This window comes from Sus scrofa, chromosome 1 (assembly GCF_000003025.6).
Source record: "Sus scrofa isolate TJ Tabasco breed Duroc chromosome 1, Sscrofa11.1, whole genome shotgun sequence".
Lineage (NCBI taxonomy): Eukaryota > Metazoa > Chordata > Mammalia > Artiodactyla > Suidae > Sus > Sus scrofa.
In genome coordinates, this window is record NC_010443.5 from 103025018 (window position 1) to 103049112 (window position 24095).

General features: G+C 38.0%; 1 protein-coding gene across 6 annotated transcripts in view; it reads left to right on the plus strand.

Moving 5' to 3' along the window:
* The window catches only part of DCC (DCC netrin 1 receptor), a 1568393-nt gene that overhangs the window by 1506389 nt on the left and 37909 nt on the right, over positions 1-24095 (plus strand). For 5 of the 6 annotated variants that reach the window (XM_021073445.1, XM_021073448.1, XM_021073456.1 and 2 more), the window contains one exon: positions 1922-2134. In XM_021073445.1, coding sequence (XP_020929104.1) covers positions 1922-2134 — 213 coding nt within the window. The remainder of the gene's footprint in view (positions 1-1921; positions 2135-24095) is intronic. The other variant, XM_021073460.1, reaches the window with a different exon arrangement.

Genomic DNA, 24095 nt, shown 5'->3' on the forward strand with positions numbered 1-24095 from the left:
CTAGTCCCATTCTGATTCCTTTTCTCCCTCTCTCATTTTTCTTTTGTTCTACCCAGTTATGTCAAAAGTTTCTTGCCCTTTCTGGAGATTTAAGTTCTGCCAGCATTCAGTTGATGTTCTATGCAAGTCGTTTTACATGTAGATGTGTTTTTTTGATGTGTTTGTGGGAGAAGGTGAGCATGACCTCTTACTCCTCCACCATCTTGCTCCACCTCCTCAGGTTGTAACTGAACTCTTTTCTTTTAAGTTCTAACCAGTTTGCTCTTTTTCTTGGATACATTTTCCTTATTTGAAGAGATCTTTTATTGAGTATTTGCTTGTTTTCTGGCTCTGATTTTTATGTGGCTATACCCTGTCCTCAGCCAACCCCATATTTCCCTATCTCCATCTTTGAAGGGGGTGAGCCTCAAGCCTTCTCAGTGAGTCAAAGCCACCTCTAACCTTTCCGAATATAGAAAACTGAGTTTTATTACAAATACCCTCTGCAGGCACATTTCACTTTTGCATATCTTTAATATTTTGTCTTGATCTTGTGTGTCTTTAATCTCTGCTCCCTTCAGCAATATCAGATTTTCTTTCTATCTCCTCTGCCCTTTGCTGACTTCACTGAGCCTTTCAGAGAATTGCCTCAAAATTATCTCACAAACTAATTATCTTGAAATATTTCCTGGTTGCAAATTCTCTTTCAAAAGTGAAATATTATCCTCTATCATTGCATTTTTTTTCTCAATTTACAGCATTTTATTTTTTTCTTTTCTTTTTCTTTTTAGGGCCACAGGTGAGGCATATGGAAGTTCCCAGACTAGGAGCTGAATCGGAGCTACAGCTGCCAGCCTATGCCACAGCCACAGCCACACCAGATCTGCAACCTATATCACAGCTCACGGCAGTGTCAGATCCTTAACCCACTGAGTTGATCCAGGGATGGAACCTGCATCCTCCTGGATACTAGTCAGGTTCATTACTGCTGAGCCACCACAGGAACTCCCCCCAGTAGCACTTTATTAAGAAATGAATCATCAGAAGTACTCTTATTTCATCAACGCTTAATATCTACTATGTAGCCCTTTCTATTTGAAGTTTAGCTTGGATCTGTTGAGTCTGAATATGAGTAAATAATGTCAAGTCAGTGTCCCTTAGCATGGGAAACTGACTGGTCAATATTTTAGTCCAACTCAGCTGTGTTCTCTGGAGAAAAGGTATGTTTCCACATCAAAACTTGTCCAAATAGCCAAAGTCGGTCACAAATAACTATGAGAAAATCTCTTCAACTATAGTAGTCTGACTGAAAATTACAAGGTTTGCTACCCAAATGGCCATTCTGCATTCAAGCAACCTGTTCCAACAGAGTCATCTCTCATATAACTTCTTAGATGGATGTGCTTCTGTTTTGTTATAGAAGATAATGATAATGGTTGTTATTTGTATCATTTTACTAGCAATGCCTTGAGCACCTGGTAACTCTGATTTGTTTGACAGTTGACATGGCATGTTTAAATCACAGAAAAATTGGCATATTGGCTGGTAGGTAATAATGCAGCTGTAGCTGGGGTTTGTACATTGAATTTCACTGACATTGCTACTTCTGAAAGGAGAAATAACCCTTTTTTCTCACTTCATCACTTATGATTACAGGGCTCAGACAGTTTAGTCAATATAGTCAGTGCTGTATGTATTTTTACTACTCTTCCTGAAAGACAGATCCTTGTCCTGCTGGGTCTGTTTCTACTATTTAAAGGGGCAGCACTATCAGAGCCCATAAATATATGAGGGTAGAGAGATGGAGATGCTCTTAATTTGAAGGATAGATTGGCCAGATCCTGGCTTAACTCTCTGAACTGATTCAGGGGCCCTCTGGGTGACTTAGGGAAAGCCAGCTTTGTCCTGCAATAATGAATGGCTTCTCTTGTTTCCATTGCAGCAGTGAGCGAAGCACCAACCACCCAACAGCCGCCCATGTTGCCCCCGACTCAGCCTGAGCATCCCAGCAATGAGGAGGCCCCCAGCAGAACTATCCCCACGGCCTGTGTTCGACCCACCCATCCACTCCGCAGCTTCGCCAACCCTTTGCTACCTCCACCAATGAGTGCAATAGAACCGAAAGTCCCTTACACACCGCTTTTGTCCCAGCCAGGTGAGTGCCCAGTGGTTCACATTTAAAAGCTTTGTTATCATCCATGGTTCTGCTTAAGGGCATGAGGGTTCCTGAGAAAGCCTGGCTGTAATGTGTCTTTTTGGTATTGGTTACATGTTCAGCATGCTTGTGTCTTTTACTGACACTCTTTGGTGTTTGCCTTATAAGCAACTGGCTGGTGGTAGGTGACTTTCATTTCACTTGTTGTCTATTGTTCCTGAATATCAGTTCAGTATTCTAATAGGTTCTGTGGGGATGTCTACTTGAGAATACTGGAAAAATTCTTCTGTCTGCCTTATGGGTTCTAGGCTTTAAGGCTAGACCCCAAGACTAGAGTTAAAGATACAGAAGACTGCAAAATCACTTTTTACAGAAATGCAAATAATCTTCTGATTTGTGCCTTTCAATAGTCATCTTCTAGGGCTTCTTATTTTGGAGTTCCAAGGCCAGGAAGGAGTGTCAGGCCAGTGTAAAGTTAACTTCCTAATTTTAGAAATAAATAAACCAAAACTTAGATAGGAAGTAATATATAGATAGGAAAGATCTCTATGCTTCCTCTCTAAGAAGGAAGAACCAGAGCAGAGAGGAGAACCAGTCTTCAATTCCCAACACGGTGTTCATTTTATTACCTTAGCTGATATCCAGTGAGGCTGAACCAGAGGTCTTTTTAAAAATTATTTTCTATTAGGGATTAGGGCAAAGGGGCCACAAAGAGGGAGAAAGGAAGAGAAATAAGAGGGAGGAAGAGTTGAAGGAGAGGAAGAGGAACAAATAGATAGGCTGAAAGATAGATAAGCAGATACATAAATAAAACAGTGTTTAAAGTTATTTGGAATATTGGCATCATTCTTAACAACACCAGCATATCAGGCATAAGGTAATAAGGTTCAACAGTTCCAAGTTAATAGAGATGCCCCCTTAATAGACACAAGCAGCTGGATGGACCAATCAGTCATTGTGCAAATACATTTGAGTTAGTTTCTGTTTCTTAGATCCATACCTACAATGACAATTTTCATCACTGCTTTAGTACATAAACTTCCTGGTGACTGTAGAAACTAGGAAAACTAAGACTGGAATTGTGAATTTTAACTTTATATTAAGAGTAAATCATATTCCTGGCATCTTATGAATCGATCTGTGTGTGTCACCTCTGGCATTCTCACCATTCACAGGTGTCTAGTATGGATGCTTGGCTACCAGACCCTGGCAGGTGGAGTAGAACACAGGAGGGATGTGCAGTTCCTGCAGTTCCATTCTTTGAGATGCAGGCTGCACGTCACACCTGGGCAGGATGGGGTCTTCTCTGACACATAGGCTCACTGTAGGTCATGATTTCATCTCACAGGAGACAGCTCTTCTAGCCCCAAAGAAGCCACACTAGGATTTAAAGCAAGTCTGTATTGTCCAAGACTTCCTCCTATTCCCCACATGTATATCCCAGGCACACATTAAGAGGAGGATCTGCTACTTTGTATTGCCTCAAAGCTAGGAGGTCTTTGCTAATTGAGATAAGGGGAATTTCAAGCAAGAAAATTCATTTCACAAAATTCCTGTGTCAAGAACATGCTGCCTGGTGATTTCTGGCTGCACTTAGTTTCCCACTGCAACACCAACCAAGGGAAATGATCTTGAAGGAGACTAGCATTCACAACAGACACCAGGTTAATTGCAACTATTAATAATAACTAACCTTTACTGAATATGTGCTATATGAGCTGCATGCTTCTGAAGACTTGTAATGTTGCATTTGATCCTCAGAACTTTATGATGTTGCTACTTTCTTAACCCCAATTCATTGACAAGGAAATTGTGATATAGAGATTTAAGTAGCATATTTAAGTCTATGGAGATATGGAGTGATGCATCTTTTCGTTAACTGCAAAAAGCATGATATCCTGAGCTTTTAGTAGCTCAGTTGTAACTCTTGGTTAATGTCCAATTGTTTAAAAACAAAAACAAAGATAAATTTGAAAACCTATTAAATCATTCTACAACTGATAAAAAGAAAAGAGTAGGAAACATCTGAAATGATTCTGAGTTGAGGAATAATGTTTCCTCACAAGCCACCTTCTGTCACATTTTAATGAGGAAAAATGAGTTTTTATCAAGAGCTTTTTCTATGTCTGTTGAAATGATCATAAGGTTTTTATTCTTTGGTTTGTTAATATGCTGTATCACACTGACTGATTTTTGGATATTGAAAATCCTGTGCATCTCTGGGATAAATCCAACTTAATCTTGTATGTTGTTGAGGATTTTTGAATCTGTGCTCATCAATATCAGCATCGGTATTGGCCTTCTATTTCCTCTTTTTTTGTGTGATATCTTTGTTTGGTTTTGGTTTCAGGGTGATGATGGCTTCAAAGAGTGAGTTTGTAATGGTTTCAATAGGATAGGTGTTAACTCTTCTCTAAATGTTTGGTGGAATTCACCTGTGAAGCCATCTGGTCCTGGACTTTCATCTGTTGAGAGTTTTTTAAATACAGATTCAATTCATTACTAGTAATTGATCTCATATTTTCTGTTTCTTCCTGGTTCAGTCTTGGGAGATTGTACCTTTCTAAGAATTTGTCCATTTCTTCTACAAATGTTTAATTCTTTTATACCGAATGGTACCACTTTTATAACATCAAAATCTAAAGTGCCATAGTACTTTACACTGATGACTGTTCTATTTGGAAGGAAAGTTGTTGTTGTCACTGTTATTTTTAGCAACTGTGTTACGTAGAGAAAAAATAGAAATGATATTCTAAAGTACATTTTAAATGAAAATTTTACTTTACAGAGGCAGTAATATTTAGATTGAAACACCAGGTTTGAAAATCAACCCATGCTCCAAGTGATCTATGCTAACAAAAAAATGACCCAAAAGAATCCTAATTTTAGAAAGAATATCTGACAGTAGACAGAACAGAGCAATTGTTATTTAAGTTATTCTTTTCTTCTAGTTACAGTAATAGTAAAGCTGCCTTGAAATCTGACACCATTTAGCATCAATAAGTGAGTTGTGTCTTTAAAAGATTTTATAGTTTTCATAGTCTCCCTTTAAATGCCAGCTCTCCCTGACTCACCTGAGGAACACCCCATCATCACTTGGGAATTATTAAGTGCCTTTCCTTTTTTTTGTTTCTCCATTGTCTCCCTGTGCTTCCTGTTCATTTCATAATGTCTTACCTCATGATTTTCAAATAAGTTCTCCCTGCATTGCTCCTGACAAATGGTAAATAGTATGCTTTTAAGAAAAGGCTGATGTTTACTTATTCTAAAAGAAAAAGAAAATTAGCAGACTGACGGATGTATTAGCTGTGACATTAACTACATGCTTCTTCATCTAAAAAGATGAAATACTTAGAGCTTTCAACAAATTTTAATTCTAAGAAAATCATTACTTTCATCAAACTGATTGATGAAGTAAAGTCATTCTCTTGTCAGCTTAAAAAAAATACCTCAAATAATTTACCTCTGGATTTCACAATAAAGGACTGCATAATTACTAATGAATTTATCTTTACATACCACAAGCAATTACTCTAGAATATGGTAATGTGAGGCATCACTATGATTTTTAAAGATCACACTAAATGAGGAGCTCCTATTGTGTTGAAACCTTTTTTTTTTTTTTTTTTTTTTTTTTTTTTTTTTTTTTTTTTGCTTTTTAGGGCTGCACCTGAAGCTTATGGAAGTCCCCAGGCTAGTGGTTGAATTAGAGCTACAGCTGCCAGCCTACACCACAGCCACAGCAACATGGGATCTGAGCCACCTCTGCAACTGCACCACAGCTCAAGGTAACACCGGTACTTAACCCACTGAGCAAGGCCAGGGATGAAACTCACATTGTCATGGATACTAGTCAGATTCATTTCAACTCCCATGTTGAAACCATTTAAATTAGGATCGGTGAAGAAGTTCTTTCCCTCCTTAAATCCCTGTGTGTGGTTTTGTGGGGCTGCATTATCAATCTGTATCTGGAAAGGCATGTGAAGCTATGTTTACAGAAGTTTTATAAGAGATATAGGGGAACACGTAATGATCTCCATGGAGTTGCAGAGAATTTGGCAGTATTTTTATAGTAAATGATAATTAGAAAGTCACCCTCTTGGCATAATGACCAAAATGCTACCTATCTGAAAACAGATTCATTCCTTCACTCATATTTTTTTTCCTTCCACAGTTAGAAATTTAGCTTACTAGACTCTAGGCTGTCTTATGGTATTTCTTACAATTTCATCATCACCTCATGATAAAGTGGTTCTGTTTCTTAATAATTCATCTACAGATGTGAATAGCTGTGTACATTTATAAATGATTATCAGAGGCTGCAATCATTGCATTTTGCAAATAGCAGATGTGGACATATAAGTAATTTGGCTTAGTCCTCTTTCAGATTAAATAGAAAATGCTTGATGAAGTGTTAAGCTTATGGCACTATAGATCTGACATAAATTCTACAAAGGGCCATGATAGGCTGTTTTGTTTTTTTTTTTTTCCTTTCACTACTGAAAATTCCTTTTAGCTGTGAAATGATCAGCTGCACTTTAAATGAACCTGGATTAGGAAACCATTTGTCTTCTGAGGCTGTAATTCTAAAAGGAAAGAAAATGTGACCTCTTAAAGAGTGGCTTTTATATCATAGCGCTGTTTTACAACATCAGCCCCTGGAGTTGTTGCATCTTTGTCAAGCAGCACCCGTGCTATATTGTCCTCCCTTTCCACATTGCCTTTCTACATGTTTTTATTTATAAAAGCGAAAGACCTAGGACATCCTGATCTTTTCAATCTTCTAGGGATCAATATGTCAGTGGACATGACAAGACCAAAACTCACTTCATTGTACTGCGAAATTGAGTTTGATTTTCCCTCTGCAAATTGTGGCCTGGGCTTCAATTTGTCTGAGAAGTGAGGATACGGAGTGGGTGGGGGTGGCCAACAGGGGACATAAAAGGCATTTGATTTATATTTTATGGCTGCTTGGGAAATCCTATGTTCCTGCTCTAACCTGATCTTTGTGGCTAGCCTCAATTCAGTAAATATGCTATCACACAAAACTGCCAATGAATTACTATAATATATTAACACAATTACTTTCCCTGAGCCATGTGTAGGCCACCATTGGGGGTGTTCATCAAGGATTCCATGTGAGTGCTCCATCCTGCTGAAATCAGTCATAGGCAGAGGTCACAGGGGGTCAGCCATCCTTTAGCAGGTAGAACAAGAGGGTCACTTTTCAGGCCAGTCAGATCAAATAAATCATTGGCACAGTTAAGTAGAAGAGATGTAATGATTTGATGTTATTGGATCCAGTCCCACCAATCAATTCTAGAGTGGAAAATTGCACTACCACCCATTACATTTCATCTCATATGTTAGTTCACTTCTCTGTGTGTTTTGGGGTTTTTCGTTTGTTTGTTTTGGAGGGTTTTGGGGTTTTGATAGTAACTCCTTGGAATTGTCCTGAGCTCATTCCTAGCATAATTTTTTTAATAGATGAAATCTGATTTGATTTGGTCTAGTCATCCTAAACTACCCCTGGGTGAAATGTAATTAAATCAAACTAGTGTTATATATTACAAATATTTGTGACTCCAGAACCTATTTGGTATTTTAATTAAGTACTATTTCCTTTAGTATGGTGTTCCAATATTTAAATAGCTAAAAACTCTGCTAATTGTCCCAAAGAAGGGAAATCATTTCTAAAGAAAACCTTATAATTAAGCCATGGGATGGGTACCTCATTTATAAATGACAAAGCTGAAGCCTAAAGGCTTATAGATTAAGGTTATATGTTATAGTTACAAGTTAAGCAGTTTGCTCAAGTTCAACAATTGAGCCAATGGCCAAGCTTAAAGAATTCATAGAAATATGACATTAAAGAAAAATAAACGATTTGATTTAGCTTTTTGTGATATAAGTAGTTATTCTTAGATTGACTCCCCCCCCCATATAAGCAGACTTCTAGGGTGATCATAGTGATGAAATATCCCTCAGAAAGTGTTGTTTTATAGCAGGTAGGTTGAGTTCTTTAGCTTAATATTTAAGTAAATATTTCATTCCCTTCTGTAGGCTAGATGAAGGAACAGAGTTATGGCAAGAGTAGTGACTAGCCAGCAACTCTGGAGTAGCTCCTGTCAAGCTCATCTGTCCAACCTGCCAGTGTCCCTCCACAGGAGGGCAAGGAGACAGGGAGCGGGCATCTTTTGCTTTCAGTACCAGATACCATGGATGGCCCAGGGCTTTGGAGTCCAATAATAAAATCAAGATGAGCAGAAGGAAGTGTAAAACAAACATAAAAGTTAACGCACGTGAGAATATCACTTAGATTGTGAGCTAAAGCCCAGAAGGTCAATGAGAGTAAAAAAGGAATGGCTAGTACTTTTTAGAACTGCAAAAAGCTATTGGCAAGAGGGGGGTGAATGAACACAACTGAGCCAAAATTTGAGTCCTTTTGATCAAAACTTTGCCCTATTTTAAAATTAGAGAAAATTTTGCACCAAGAATTGTTTGATAATATAATTCAGGCTAATTATCAACTATATACAGTTAAACTCTAGTGTTAAAGCATTGCATAGTGATCTAGATAATCATAGAGACATGAAAATATCTACTTCCAGAACTTTGTTACATAGTAGACTACATACTTTGAAACATAGTCTAAGAAGAATGTCCTTGGATTACATGGGAAGTGGTGGCCTTGTGACTTGCAGAGAATGATGAAAGAGAGAACAAGGAATAAGTTGTTTTCAAAGCAGCAAATATTCCTTTTATATTTCCTAAGAACTTGATAAGCCACATGGCTAACTGCAGTTATATAGATTTTGTTAAATATCTTGAGGGTCAAAGTAGCTTTTTAAAAGAATCAGCTTAAGAACTCCCATTGTGGCTGAGCAGTAACAAACCCAACTGGTATCCATGAGGACATGGTTTTGATCTCTGGCTTTGCTCAGTGGATTAAGGATCCAGTGTTGCCACGAGCTGCAGTGTAGGTCACAGATGTGGCTTGGATCTGGCGTGGCTGTGGCTGTGGCACAGGCCAGCAAATTCAGCTCTAATTTGACCCCTTGCCTGGGAATTTCCATATGCTGTGGGGGAAGCCCTAAAAAGACAAAAAAATAAACCTCCAAAAATCAGCTTAAGTGAAACTAGTAGGGTTAATGTGTCACAGTTTGCCATAATTTACAGTTTATAAGGGATATTTCCAAGTGAATTCATGCCCACCTGAGAAGTAACTTTTATTACCACTATTAATACAGAGAGGTTGAATAACTTATAGCTGTTTCAGGATCATGTGTCATTGTTCTTTGGGCCTTTATACAAACTCTTACATATAAAGGATACTCCATAAATATGTGTAGAGTTGGTCAGAATAGAATAATTCTATTTATATTCTAAGCCAGAAATTAAATTCAGATCTTCACGTCTAATGATGATTATAGGTGAAGCAAAATAATTTGAGAGTTTGCAATAAGGATTAGATGTTGATGATAAAGGAAGACAAGATGAGACAATTTCCATCTTTTTCCTAATTCATGACCACGTGATCATAAAATGCTAAGACTTCCAAAATATGAATAACTCCTTCTGCTAAAGTTGAATTTAATTACAGAGTGGAAAAAGCAATACTAACCCACCACCCCTGGAAGTTCTATTTAGTACTTAACTTCATGAAAATACATACATCTGCAGTGATATCCATAGTAGACTGGAGAAGAACAGCATCCCCTTTATTCCTAAAAAGAATGAGGCTAAGCCAACTAGAGTCTTAAGAACTAGTCCTAGTCTCTCCATTATGCCAATTAAGGAATTTTGGTCCCTCGAATCCTACTAATTCTCAACTGTGGATTTAGATAGGCTTTCCTCTACAAAGAGAAATGAAACATGAAGTTCTAGCAATCTTAATTACTGAATAAATAAGGGTAGACATTCTCTATATTCTTTGCTTTATAAAAGAGTAAGAGAAAGGTTTTCCTTTGAATAAAGATTCTGAGCCACATAATGTCTTGCAAAGTCTTCTAAGGACTTGACAGAGTTCATTATAGTTCATCAATTAGTGTCAGATTCCAGTTGTTTTCTTTGGGAGCCAAGGAAAATTTCAAAACAGACAAATAAAAGTGTTCATATAAACCTCTGTGTTAATGGACTATCAAAAATGTGTTGTGAAAAATCTAACACACTGAAAACAATCTCCGCGGTTAAAAAAAAAGTGAGAACTTCACAATCAGCACACTATTTCTAAAGACATGACCTGTAATATCTAAGAAAATGTGTAAAATCCATTTAAAGATCCTACTTCCTCTGAATGTTTATAACTTTCATCTTACTGGCAGGGTCTTAATAAGGAGTTCAAGTGCCATGTTAAACATCCTGCATGCTTCATAGTATAGACTTTCATCTTAGGCTGACAGGAGAATTGATGTTCATATTGCCAGGATCTCTTTATTTACTGGAATGGCAAAGCTTTCAGAGGAGATGCCTTTGTCTTTTGTGGGAAAGGGATTCCAACAAACTTTTTTTTTTTTAATTTGATGCAAAACAATGGTGAGTAAGCCCAGTTGATTTGATGGTATTTGTAATGACCATTCTTTTCAAATTCACTCCAAACTGCCCTTCCTAAGTATTCTTTCATATTTCCCATCCTTTTACACAGTTGTTTGTATCTTTCTACTTCTGTAGTCACCTGAGTCATGATTTTTAATAGAAATGTCCTATTTCAGACTACAACGGTGTGTTGGTGTGTTTACCTAATGTACCTGTAAGATCTAAGATTGTCGATTTACCCTTAAATTCAGCAGATGTTGCATTTAGTTGTTTTCTTCTTGTCTCTTCTCTGGAGTGGTACCACAGTTAGTTAAGGGAGATAGAGTGCTGTGTGCACACAAGTCTGAGTTGATGCTTGTCATTGTGCAGGACTAAAGGCAGGAAGGTGCCATGTGATTAGATTTCAGCCAGTCTCCCTGGTCTCTTTGGCAAGTGTGACTAAAAGAGCACTTAGAGGAGGAAAATAATAAAACTCTACTAGGACCCACCTCCCCTGATGATTGGCTAGGTTAGCCTTAAATAAGTCATTTAACTTCTGCGCTTCCATTTTCCACAACTATAAATACAAAGAATAAAATCTGGGCTTGGAGAGTTTCATTTTCCTTTAGGAGTCAAAGCATGTCAATGTGAATGATGCTAGTTAAGAATGTTAGCACTAGATCCAGGAGCTTTAGATTTGATACAATCTGAAGACCACATTGCCTTATAAATTGAGCACAGTGAAGTTACTAATGCCTTCTAATAAGAATTGGGATCTTGTGGAAGGGGGTTTAAGCATACATTTTAATGGCTCAATGGCTGGTGAAACAAGATCTAACTCCTGAAGGTTATATTTCACCACACATATATACAACAGAGAAGAGAGAGCCAATGTCCTTACTTGGAAGGTAGAAGAGTGAACAGAGAATTTCAGAACAGCTTTTCATAGCTGTCAAGTATCATTTCTTAAGTCTGGAGAGAAGCATGGTCTCTTCCAATTGAATTCATCCAACAGCCAAGAAGTTATTTCCCAGCAGACCCTTTAAATGATCAAACTGTATTAAATAGCATCCGCCCTCCAATTTCTCAATCTTTCTTTCCCCCATTGCTCTGAATGTCCATTTCTCAAGCCCACTAAGGCTTTATGTCCAATAGGTGTACAGATTTGGTGGCAATGTACCTGACTTCCTCTCATTCATAAATGCTGGATCTCCTGAATTGCTTCTCACAGTGAACCAATTTAATGTGAAATCCCTCTGGACTTTCCTAGATCCCAGCTCTCACTTCCAACTTAGCTAGTCCCTGCCCTAACCTCCTACAAAGAGAACAGTAAGGCAAAGAAGAAAAATAAGTGAGGACCAGAAAGTGAGCTGTTGAAAGTGGGAAAAGGAATATTTCTCATCAAACACATGTAAAATATTTCTGACACCTTTGTCTTCACATTTACAAATAATATGTGTTTTGATTAAGAATATTAGAGCATGACTCATTTCCAAATGTTGTTCGAGATATACATTTTTAATTCTAAACTTTCCATAAACATGGCTATGTAAGCAGAGCTTCTCAACATTTAAGATGCCTAGAAATCACCTGCAGATCTTACTAAAATGCAGGTTCTGATTCAGTGGATCCAAAGGGATGCTGAGATTCTGCATTTCCAAGGTTTCAGATGCTGCCAATTTTTGCCTTTCTATAGATTACATTTTGAGTAGAGGTGGTAGAAGAGATCCTGTGTTCTTCATCTGGAGATCATGGAAGAACTTGTGGGTTTAGTAACCCATTTGAAATTAAATTCACATTTCTGTGTGTGTGTGTGTGTGTGTGTGTGTGTGTATTTCTTCTATTGAGTGGGTCCATAGCTTTCATTAGAGTCTCAAATGGTTCATTAGAGGGACCGCTTATGCTGCCTTTTTGTCATTCACCCTGCATTTTGGCTGAGCTTTAGAACATAATCACCACAGTCTGTTTTTGTTGTGCCTTGGTTTTGTTTTGTTATACCAATTCCAAAATTATTTGTAGAGATAACTTTCCAGAATCTAAGGCCAAGAGTCGAATATTTTTGCCCTACTCAATGAAATTCTAAAAAATTAAGTTACTCATTTTCTTGTAGAGGCATTTGGGCACATTTTTCAATGCCTGAGAATGGAAGTAGATTAGTATTTACAAATGGCTTAAAAGAAGTCCCACTTCTTTTTTCTTTTTCAATTTAAGTAGAGTTGATTTAAAATGTACCAATTTCTGTTGTACAGCAGTTGACCTAGTCATACACACACACACACACACACACACACACACACACACATATACACATGCATTCCTTTTTGATATTCTTTTCCATTATGGCCCATCCAAGGAGATTGGATTTAGTTTTCTGTAATATACAGTAGATATATGGATAATGATAATATACCTTGTTATTTATCCATTCTAAAGTAGTAGTTTGCATCTGCTAACCCCAGAACTCCTAGTCCATCCCTCTCCCTCCCAGCACCCTTGGAAGTCACAGCATGTTCTCTGTTTATGTTTTGTAGATAGGTTCATTTATGTCATATTTTGGATTCTGCACATATGTGATATCATATGGTATTTGTTTTTCTCTTTCTTAGTATGAAAATCTCTAGTTGCATCCATGTTGTTGAAAATGGCATTATTTCATTCTTTTCATGACTGAGTAGTATTTCATTGTATATATGCACCAAATCTTCCTAATCCATTCATTTGTTGATGGACATTTAGGTTGTTTCCATGTCTTGGCTATTTTGAATAGTTCTGCACTTAACAGAGGGGTACATGTATTTTTTGAATTACAGTTTTGTCTGAATATATTCTGAGGAGTGGGATTGCTGACTCTTATGGTAATTCTATTTTTAGTTTTCTGAGGCACCTCCTATACTGTTTCCTGTAGTGGATGTAGCAACTTACATTCCCACCAACAGTATAGGAGGGTTCCCTTTTCTACATACTCTCTCCAGCATTTGTTATTTCTAGAGTTTTTAATGATGGCCATTCTGACTGATGTGAGGTGGTACCTCATTGTAGTTTTGATTTACATTTCTCTAATGATTAATGATGTTGAGCATTTTCTTCATTTGTCTATTGGCCATCAATATGTCTTCTTTGGAGAAATGTCTGTTTAGGTGTTCCTCCCATTTTTCAATTGAGTTGTTTTCTTGTTATTGAGTTGTATGAGTTATTTGTATATTTTGGAAATCAGATTCTTGAAAAATTGTTTGCAACTATTTTCTCCCATTCCATAGGTGGTCTTTTTGTTTTTGTTCTTAATGGTTTCCTTTGCTATGCAAACGCTTGTAAGTTTGATTAGGTCCCATTTGTTTATTTATGTTTTTATCTCTAATGCTTTGGAAGACTGACCTAAGAAAACATTTGTATAATTTATGTCAGAGAATGTTTTGCCTATGTTCTCTTCTAGGAATATTATGGCTTCATGTCTTATGTTTTAAATCTTTAAGCCATTTTGAGTTTATTTTTGTGCATGGTGTGAGGGTGTGTTCTAATTTCATTGATTTACATGAAGCTGTCCAACTTTCCCAACACCACTTGCTGAAGAGACTGTTGTTTTCTCATTTTATATTCTTGCCTCCTTTGTTGAAGACTGAAGGGAAGTGTCTGGGTTTATTTCTGGGCTCTCTATTCTGTTCCATTGATCTGTATGTCTGTTTTAGTACCAGTACCACGCTGTCTTGATTACTGTAGCTTTGTAATCTTGTCCGAAGTCTGTGAGAGTTATGCCTTCTGCTTTGTTTTTTCCCCTTCAGAATTGTTTTGGCAGTTCTGCATCTTTTATGGTTCCATATAAATTTTTGGATTTTTTGTTATAGTTCTGTGAAAAATTCCATGGGTAATTTGATAGGGATTGCATTAAAACTGTGGACTGCATTGGGTACACTGACCATTTTAACAGCAGTAATACTTCCAGTTTAAGAGCATGGGGTATCTTTCCATTTCTTTGAATCTTCTTTAATTTCCTTGATTAATGTTTTATAGTTCTTACTATATGAGTCTTTAACTTCCTTAGGTTTATTCCTAAGTTGTTTATTTTTTTAGGGGGGTGCATTTTAAAAGTTTTTTTTTACATTCCCTTTATGATATTTTATTTACTATACAGAAATGCAATCTTGTACCTAGATACTTTGCTGGAATCATTTATCAGATTGAGTAGTTTTTGTTTGAAGTTCTTAGGGTTTTCTATGTATAGTATCATGTCATCCACATATAGTGAAAATTTTACCTTTTCCCTTCCAGTTTGTATACCTTTATTTATTTTTCTTATCTGATTGCTGTGGCTTTGACTTCCAACACTCTTCTCTGTTGAACAAGTGGCACGAGTGAGCATCTTTGTCTTTTTATAGATTTTAACAGGAAGGCTTTCAGTTTTTCTCTGTTGAATATTATAATGGCTATGGGTTTTTATAAACAACTTTTATTATGTTGAGATATGTTCCCTCTTTACCCACTTTGCTAAGAGTTTTTATCATGAATGGATGTTGAATTTTGTCAAGTGCTTTTTTTTTCACCTATTGAGATGCTCATGTGATTTTTTTACTTTTCTTTTATTAATGTAGTGTATAACATTAATTGATTTGCATATATTGAACCATCCTTGTGAACTTGGGATGAATCCCCTTGGTTGTGGAGTATGATCTTGTTGATGTGTTGTTGGATTCAGTTTACTAAAATTTTATTGAGAATTTTTCCATCTATATCATCAGATATTGGCCTACAATTTTTTTTTGATAGGATCTTTGTCTAGTTTTGGTATTCAGGTGATGAGTGCCTTTGAGAGTGTTCCTTCGTCTTAAACCTTTTGGAAGAGTTAAGAAGGATATGTTCTTCTTTATATGGGGTAGAATATATCTGTGAAGCCATCTGGCTCTGGACTTTTGTTTGTAGGGAGTTTTTAAAATTATTATTACATATTCCATTTCACCTCTAGTGAGTTCTCTATTCAAATTATCTATTTCTTCTTGGTTTTGGTGAGCTGTACGTTTCTAGAAAGTTGACCATTTCTTCTAGGTTATCAAATCTGCATGTAACTGTTCACAATATTCTCTTATGGTTTTGTTTTTGTGGGTTTTTTCTCCTATAGTATCAGTTGAGATTTCTCCCTTTTAATTTCTTATTTTGTTTATTTGGGTTCTCTCTTTTTTCTTCTTGGTGAGCCTGGACAAAGATATGTTTTTTGGGTTTTTTTTGTTTGTTTGTTTTTACCCTTTCAAAATACAAGCTCTTGGTTTTATTGATTTTTTTCTACTGTTTTTTAATGTCTATGTTATCTCCTAAAAAAAGTTCCATTTCTGAAAGTCTTTTTTTTGGGGGGGAGGGGGGCAAATGAAAACCGATAGAGAATATTCACAACTCTCTAGGATAAGTTTCCTCCAGAAGATGAGCTCCTGTGGGAAATGAGATGTATTGTCATTTGAAGGGGGTTGTCCTTATCCTTGGCACCTCGTGTTCTGGCATGCAATGGAGAACAATTCTGGTAGAGATTTAATGATTTTACACACACATTTCCCCAAACAATGATTCATCATTTGATGAAAATTTCAGATTCAACCAGTGTCACACCAGGATGAACAGCATATGAAATCTATAAAACATATTTAAAATGTCTTTTTTTTTTCCCTGTAGTAATGAGGATATGTGAACCTGCATTATGAATCACAGAAATGATTTTTAATGGGAAGGAATTAAATGTTTATTTGAATAATGAAGAAGTTAAGTTGTAGTGTATAATAACCTGAAAGATATCGTGGAAAATCATTTATTGGGTATAAAATAATGCTAAGGAATAAATACATGTCTTCTGAGAATGCATGGTTATGGTAAAGAGGGGGAGGAGAGAGAAAGGTTTTTAAAGAAAAAGAACCTATTTCTCCAATAAATATTTGAACAATTAAAATCTTCCTCCCTCTCTCCCTGCATCCTGCTGTGTCTGTCTCTTTTGTTTTTTGTTTGTTTCCTGGATCAAAGCTTCTGAATTTAAATGGAAATAGGTACTACATAAGCCCCTATCAGTACATGAGTAGTTGAATTTGAGAAATTTCAGATAAAAAGCAGGAATAATGATAAAATATTAGAAAATAATTTGGAGAAAATTGTTTTAAAGTGAATTTTCCTAGGTCTCTTGATGTTTTGAATGAGAATTTTCTGCTCAAAGGTCTCAAGTTGTCTCTTTCCTTGAGTTCCTGAATTAGACAGATGGTGCAGGAGCCAGGTCCTAATAGCTGACCTGGAGTCCACTCTGCCAGTTGGAGGCCATCCCATCACTCAGATGCCACCCTCTCTCTTCCAACTTTGCTGTCCTTTTTGTCTCCCAAATGCTACATGATCAGTATTTTATTTTTTTCTTGGGTTAAAGTTCAGAAAAGCTTAAAGCTCAAACGTTTTTCTCTGTATTTATTCTATATGTAGTATGATTCTAATTAAATAATTCACACTTACATGACTTATCTTTTCAAACCAACATTTAATATCATGATAGATACTAATTGTCAATATTATATATATATATATTAATGTTGAAAGAATGTATTATATATACATATATTCTTCCAATATTCTTTAATATAACAATAAAGCTTAATATGTTCTGGGTCCTGATAGATCCTTGAGAAAAAGTGAGCTGGTTCTAACCTTGACAATGCTGTTTGCAAACTTCATTATGGATAATTACCATTAGTAAACACTTAACTAACATTATACTGTCTCATATAATCTTGATAGAAACATCAAGAGTAAAGTATTGTTACTCATAAGAAATGTTGGGATTGAAAAAATGAAAAAAATTCGTTCAATGTCATGTTGTATTTAAATGGCAGATGAAGATTTAAACCAAAGCCCACTTTTCTGAGCACTCTATTATAATGCATATGCATAAAGGGTCAACTATTATGTGAATAGTAATGTCACAAATAATAGACATCCAGTCTATATTTTAGCATCTCCCTTAACCTGTAAATTTATACACTGCAATTATTTTTTTCAGAAGTATTCTGGTATTCTATGATATTCATACCCATGACACAGTATTCAAGTTTATGCTGTCATAGAGGAAAACAAAATTAAATAGACTATTTCTGTGTCCTCTATACATTATATTCATTTTCATTGGTTTTTATTTTGTCACATTTTTCCAGTTTCCTTTCTAAATATGGATTGATATTTTGTACTTGAATTGTCCCAACACATCCAACTGGAAAATGTTTTATCCCCTCATTGGAAGACTAAGACAAATATCTATTTAGTTGTCAAAAGTCCAAAGATAATGTGAGCTTATTTCTAAGCCCAGTATGAGATGTTCTACAGCCTATTTTTCAGAGCTAGCTTCCAATCATTTTATAGATATGAAATATTCAGAAATTTCATGCTGTAAAATATGTCGAATATTGAATAGTTTATGAAACATTGCATGGAAACCTATTTTCCTCATAAACAATTCCCCATAACTGAGCTTGAAAAGAACTTTTTGGCCCAGCATGACAAGGACTAGTCAGAATTTTCCATTGACATTTAGTTCTACTACAAATAAAGAAGAATAAAATCTCAATTAACTAGTATCTTTGGGGAATGGACTGTTCTCAGGAAATTGCATTACTGAATAGCTCAGGGTAAAATAGAAATCATTTTATAACATATAAATGTTTATCTTTAGTTGCCAAATCTATGTTAGCTATAAACTTACGACTGATGAGAATGGCATTTTGCACATGCACCATCTCTCTAAAGTAGACCATGTTAATTTATACGGGATGGACCCAGAGTATAGAATAAGTGAATAACAACTCCAAGGTCACAGTTGCAAAAGAGCAGGGACAAGCTATAAGTCTATTTCTATGTGACTCTTCTATTTATTCTTTCCCCAGTTGCAAAAGTGTACCAGAAAGAAAGACCAGAGTAAATAAAGGCCCAGAGATGGAAAAGTACAAGATAAGATTTAAGAGTCTATAGGTAAAGCAGTCTGCTAAGGAGGATGATTCCCAAAGAAGTTATGAGATAATACCCTGGAAAAGGGCAGGGGATGGTGAGTGAAAAAAGAACAGTGTTTTGGGAAGATCAAATGGTAAACTCAGAAGGAGCTAGAAAGTGTTATGTAGATTGACAGCAGTGAGAATAGATGGAAGAGAGAGTTGCAAGAGTTATTTCCTCAATGAAGTAGGTGGACTGAATGAATATCTGGAGATGAAGAATGAGGGAGAAGGTGAGGTCCAAGGTGATTCAGGTGTTTTAATTCTGTCTTTGGGAATATGGTTAGAAAGAAACAGAGAGAAGTGAGCTGAGGGATTCCTTCTTGAAAGAATGGAAGAATAGGAAAGTATGAAGTTATGTTGAGCAAACAGGGTCAGTGGGAAAACCAAGTGTTTCCACACATGGTGGGATATGGTAACATGCTAAGGATTCAAAGGGGAAGTCTCTGGGAGGTAAGTGTTTAGCATATAGTAGGGAGAATTCGATAACATCTCCCAGAGAAAGAATTTGAAGGAAAAAAATTTGAAAGCTGTACTTTATATTATCTGAGGGAATAAAGAGGAGGTCCTACAGAAGGGAAAATAATGATAGAATAATTTTTCAGAATCCAGAAAGGGATTGTATTTCAAAGAAAATGCACTTTTAAAACACAATAGTTCTTTGATTCAGAGTGGCCATAGAGTTACTTTTTCCTCTAATGTTTTATTATAAAAATACCAAATGCTCAGGAAAACTGTGAACTCCCATATACCCACTACTTAGTTTCTACAACGAACGTTTTTTCATATTTTCTTTGCCACATGTTTATTTCTTTATCCATCCACCTTAATTTTTATTGCATTTCAAAGGAAATTGCAGACATCAGTTCACTTTACCCCTAAATACTTTGGCAAGTGTTATAAAGATGTCATTTCCTGTGGGGTATGCACTTGACTTATTTTAATAAGTTTAAGGGAAAAAATAAAAACTATAATATTGTAGAGGACTTCCAATTGTGATTCAGTGGGTCAAGAACCTGACATAGGCTCTGTGAGGATGCAGGTACAATCCGTAGCTTTGCTCAATAGGTTAAGGATCCAGCATTGCCAAAAGGTACAGTATAGGTTGCAGATGCACTTTGGATCCAGCATGGCTATGGCTGTAGCATAGGCGTGAGCTGCAGCTCCAATTCAACACCCTAGCTTGGGAATATCCATATGCTGCAGATCTAGCCAAAAAAAAAATTTTTTTAATAATAATTGTACAAAAATATCTTGGAAGAAGCATCCTGATTTCAGAGACGTTGCTAAGCATCTCAGAAGTAAGGAAACATAATACTAACAAATCTTATGGAAAGATTTACAGGGCGTATACTCAACAGGCTAAAATATTATAAAAGTACTTATGACCTTTATAGCTGTCATTTCTATAAATTGAGGAGGGCAAAAGGCAGGTACCTAAGAGAGCCATGTGGAATAAACAAATAGATGATGTGCAAGTGTAGTCCAACCCTAAAAGTATGGCAGCAAAATGCAGGAAAGTCGGTCAGTGAAAAAATGACAGTATTCACTTAAGTTGTTTTCTGTGATGGCAGACATGGTCTCTCGGGTAGAAGGGTGATTGGTGTTGAACTCTTACACTTGAAAATATACTTTAAATGTGTCCATACTCCATTAACTAATTAATTTTCTTTGAGCTTTTAAAATGTTCTTGTGCCTTGAAAAGACTATTCATATTGTGTTTCGGTCAGTCTGAGAGGTATACATGTCAAAGTTGGAAAATATTGGGTAAAATTAGTAGTGTACTAACCCTAGAATGTAATCTGGATGTTATATTTCTGGCCATAATTATGATAGCCATTTGTGCATATGTGCATGTGAGTATGCGTGTGTCTGTGTGTGTGTGTAATTTGATGATTTCCATTAAAGATGAAGCCAGATTAAAAATCAATTATTTCAGGATATTAAGAAGTCTGGCTAGGAGTAATCAAGTTTTTATTATAAAAAGACAGTCCTCTGTGGTAATCAAATTATTTTCATGAGGGAAGATATTTTCAATATTTACAAAATAAATTGATTTTTGAAAACTGAAAATTATTATATTTATACATCACATGAAATATTTACCAGAAATGTAATCTATTGCACACTAATGTGAATGAATTGGAGTTATGATGACATTCTGCACAGAGTACATAATTACAAAAGTTTACAAGACTAATATCTGGATTTCTGCATTGTTTCTCTATTATGCCGAAATGAAATATTATGGAAACTTTCTGCAGTGTCATTTGTTTCCGTATAAATTGAGAGTATAGTTTCTCTGAAGTTTGATCAGTAGGATATCATCAAAAATGAAACAATAAAGGAGGGATTTCTTTTTTTTTGCTTTTTTTTCCCCCCTATTCCTGAGCCAGGGGTCGAGCCACAGCCACTGCAGAAGCAATGCCGAGTAGGTATGTTGTGAGCCACATGGGAAGTCCACAGAGGGATTTTTTCTAAGTCTGCTTTTCATGAATAGACAATTCTCTTCCTAGGAGCACAGAACAGCTGTATTGTAATAACTACAGAGAGCTCAAACTTGTTGCTTCATGTGAAAAATAGGGTAGAAAAAGAGGGAAAATTAAAGAATAGATATTGGCAGAAGGTAGAAATGTATCTTTATAACAAACTGTCTAGAAATGATCTGGGGAGAGAGGACAAGATGGCGGAGGAGTAGGAAGACACGCTCGCCCTCTCCCACAAACACAACAAAAAAAGCACATCTACAGAATAAATGACTCGCACAGAACAGCAACCAATCGCTGGCAGAGGAACCTAAACTCCAATAACGGCAAGAAATTCGAGACATTATTGGGCAGAACAGGAGAAAAGAGGAGAGTGAGAGAAGGCGAATCCGAGCGAGACGGGGGCTCCCGAAAGGGAACTGCGGAGGAGAAAGGGATCCCGCACCCTGGAAAGTCACCTACCGGGCAAAAGATCAAACGAACCGGAGGAATCTCCAGATGCAGAGAGGAGTGTGGCAGTGAGTTGGAGTGCGGAGGGGCCAATCAAGAACCTAACGGACCATCTGAACTACGGGCACAGTCACCAAAAGTTGAGACGCCTGGGTGGGGGCTGGGCACCGAGGCCTCGCCTCTGAAGGTTAGTCCCCGAGAGGGGGCCGGGGGACGCCTGGGTGGGGGCTGGGCACCGAGGCCTCGCCTCTGAAGGTTAGTCCCCGAGAGGGGGCCGGGGGACGCCTGGGTGGGGGCTGAACACCGAGACCTCGCCTCCGAAGGTTAATCCCTGAGAAAGGGCTGGGGGACGCCTGGGAGAGGGGCTGGGCACCGAGACCTCGCCGCAGAAGGTTAGTCCCCGAGAAAGGGCCGGGGGGCGCCGCCTGGGTGGGGGCTGGGCACCGAGACCTCTCCCCCCTAGTCCCCGGGCTAGGGGGACGGGGCAGAGCGGAAACTGCTTGGGAGGTCTAGAAACTAGTTGACGGGGCAGAGACTGCCTGGGAGACTAGAAAACAAATCTGTCACAGAGGAAGGGAGCAATACTCCAGGAGTGGGGAAGGGGAAAGCCACATCAGAGGGAACCTGGGAGAAGAGCCTGGTCTGCGCCCGTGCTGGGGAGGGGAGAGAAGAAGGGGTGGGTCCCCATAGAATACCCCCCACGCCACAGCAAGCTTACAGGCCCGCTAGCTAGCTGAAAACTCTGCTTCCCAGTGCATCCCCCCTCCCCCCACCCCCGCCACGCCCTACGCTCTCAGGGACCTGGGGCTGCCTGCCATCCAGGAGGGCTGGCCTCAACAATTGCCTGAAGCCTACCACCGCAGGGGCTGTCCCTGCACAGGCCTGCTTGCCCTTTGGAGGGGCTACACTTCCGCAGAGCAGCACCAAACAGCACCAGCCCCCGAGAAAAGGCCTGCAGCCTAGAAAAGCTAGAACAAGCTTAGCCAGGCTGTGAATAGATCGGCCTAATTCTCGGACGGTTTTTCTGAGTCGGGTTGCCCCGGGGAGGAGCCTCTTCGGTTTCCAACGGCCCTGCTACCCGCCCAAGCCCCCAGGGGATGCTCTAGTGGACCAGCTGCATAGGACTGCCAGCTCCAGGCAGGACCCCCTGCAGCCCAGAAAAGCTGCAACAAGCTCAGCCAGACTGTGAAAAGATCTGCCTACATTCTCAGGCTGTCCTTCTGAGTTGGGCTGCCCTAGGGAAGAGCCTCTCAGGTTCTCAGTGCCCCAGATACCTGCTCCAGCCCCCAGGGGGTGATGCACCCCTAAAAAGCAGCTGCCCAACACCGCCAACACCCTGCAAGAACCCCACAGCCTAAAAACACCAGAGCAAGCTCTGCATGGCCAAGTGAAATCTGCTACCATCGCGGTGTGGACCTCTCAGTCCTGTCTGCCCTCAGGAAGTCCTCCTTTGCTTCAAAGAAACACTGTTAGCCCCATCAACACTCCAGAAAAGCCACACTGCCTCAAAAAAGATTGACCAACAACGCCAGCCCTCAGGAAATATTCCACGGCAGTGACAAGGCAAACATTGCCCGATCACGGAGAGTACAACTCCCTCAGGAGAAAGAAAACAACAAGCAAGATGAAGAAGCTGAGAAACCACTCCCAGTCAAACCAACAGGAGAACTCACCTAAAACAGTCAACAATGAAACAGATCTCGGCAGTCTGACAGACCTGGAGTTCAAAAGAGAAATAGTGAAAATACTGAAGGAATTAAGAGAAGATATGAACAGTAATGCAGATACCCTCAGAAAGGAACTAGAAAATATAAGGAGGAGCCAAGAAAAACTAGAACATTCATTTGCAGAGATGCAAACTGAACTAGGGGCAGTAAAAACCAGAATGAATAATGCAGAAGAACGAATCAGTGATATGGAAGATAGAATAATGGAAATCACTCAATCTGGTCAACAGACAGAAAACCAAATCAAAAAACTGGAAAGCAATATAAGAGACCTATGGGATAATATAAAGCGGGCCAATCTACGCATAATAGGAATTCCAGAAGGAGTAGAAAAAGATAAGGGAATGGAAAATATATTTGAAGAAATTATTGCTGGAAACTTCCCAAATCTAAAGGATACTGGGTTCAAGATACAAGAAGCACAGAGGGCCCCAAACAAACTGAACCCAAACAGACCCACACCAAGACACATCATAATAAAAATGGCAAAAGTTAGTGATAAAGAGAGGATCCTCAAGGCAGCAAGAGAAAAACAAAATGTTACCTACAAGGGAACCCCCATAAGAATATCAGCTGATTTCTCTACAGAAACACTACAGGCCAGGAGGGAATGGCAAGAGATATTTAAAGTGCTCAAAGGAAAAAATATGCAACCTAGAATACTCTATCCAGCAAGAATATCATTTAAAATAGAAGGGGAAATAAAAATTTTTCCCAACAAACAAAAACTTAAAGAATACAGCAACACAAAACCCAAGTTAAAGGAAATATTGAAAGGGCTTCTCTAAACCAAAAAGAA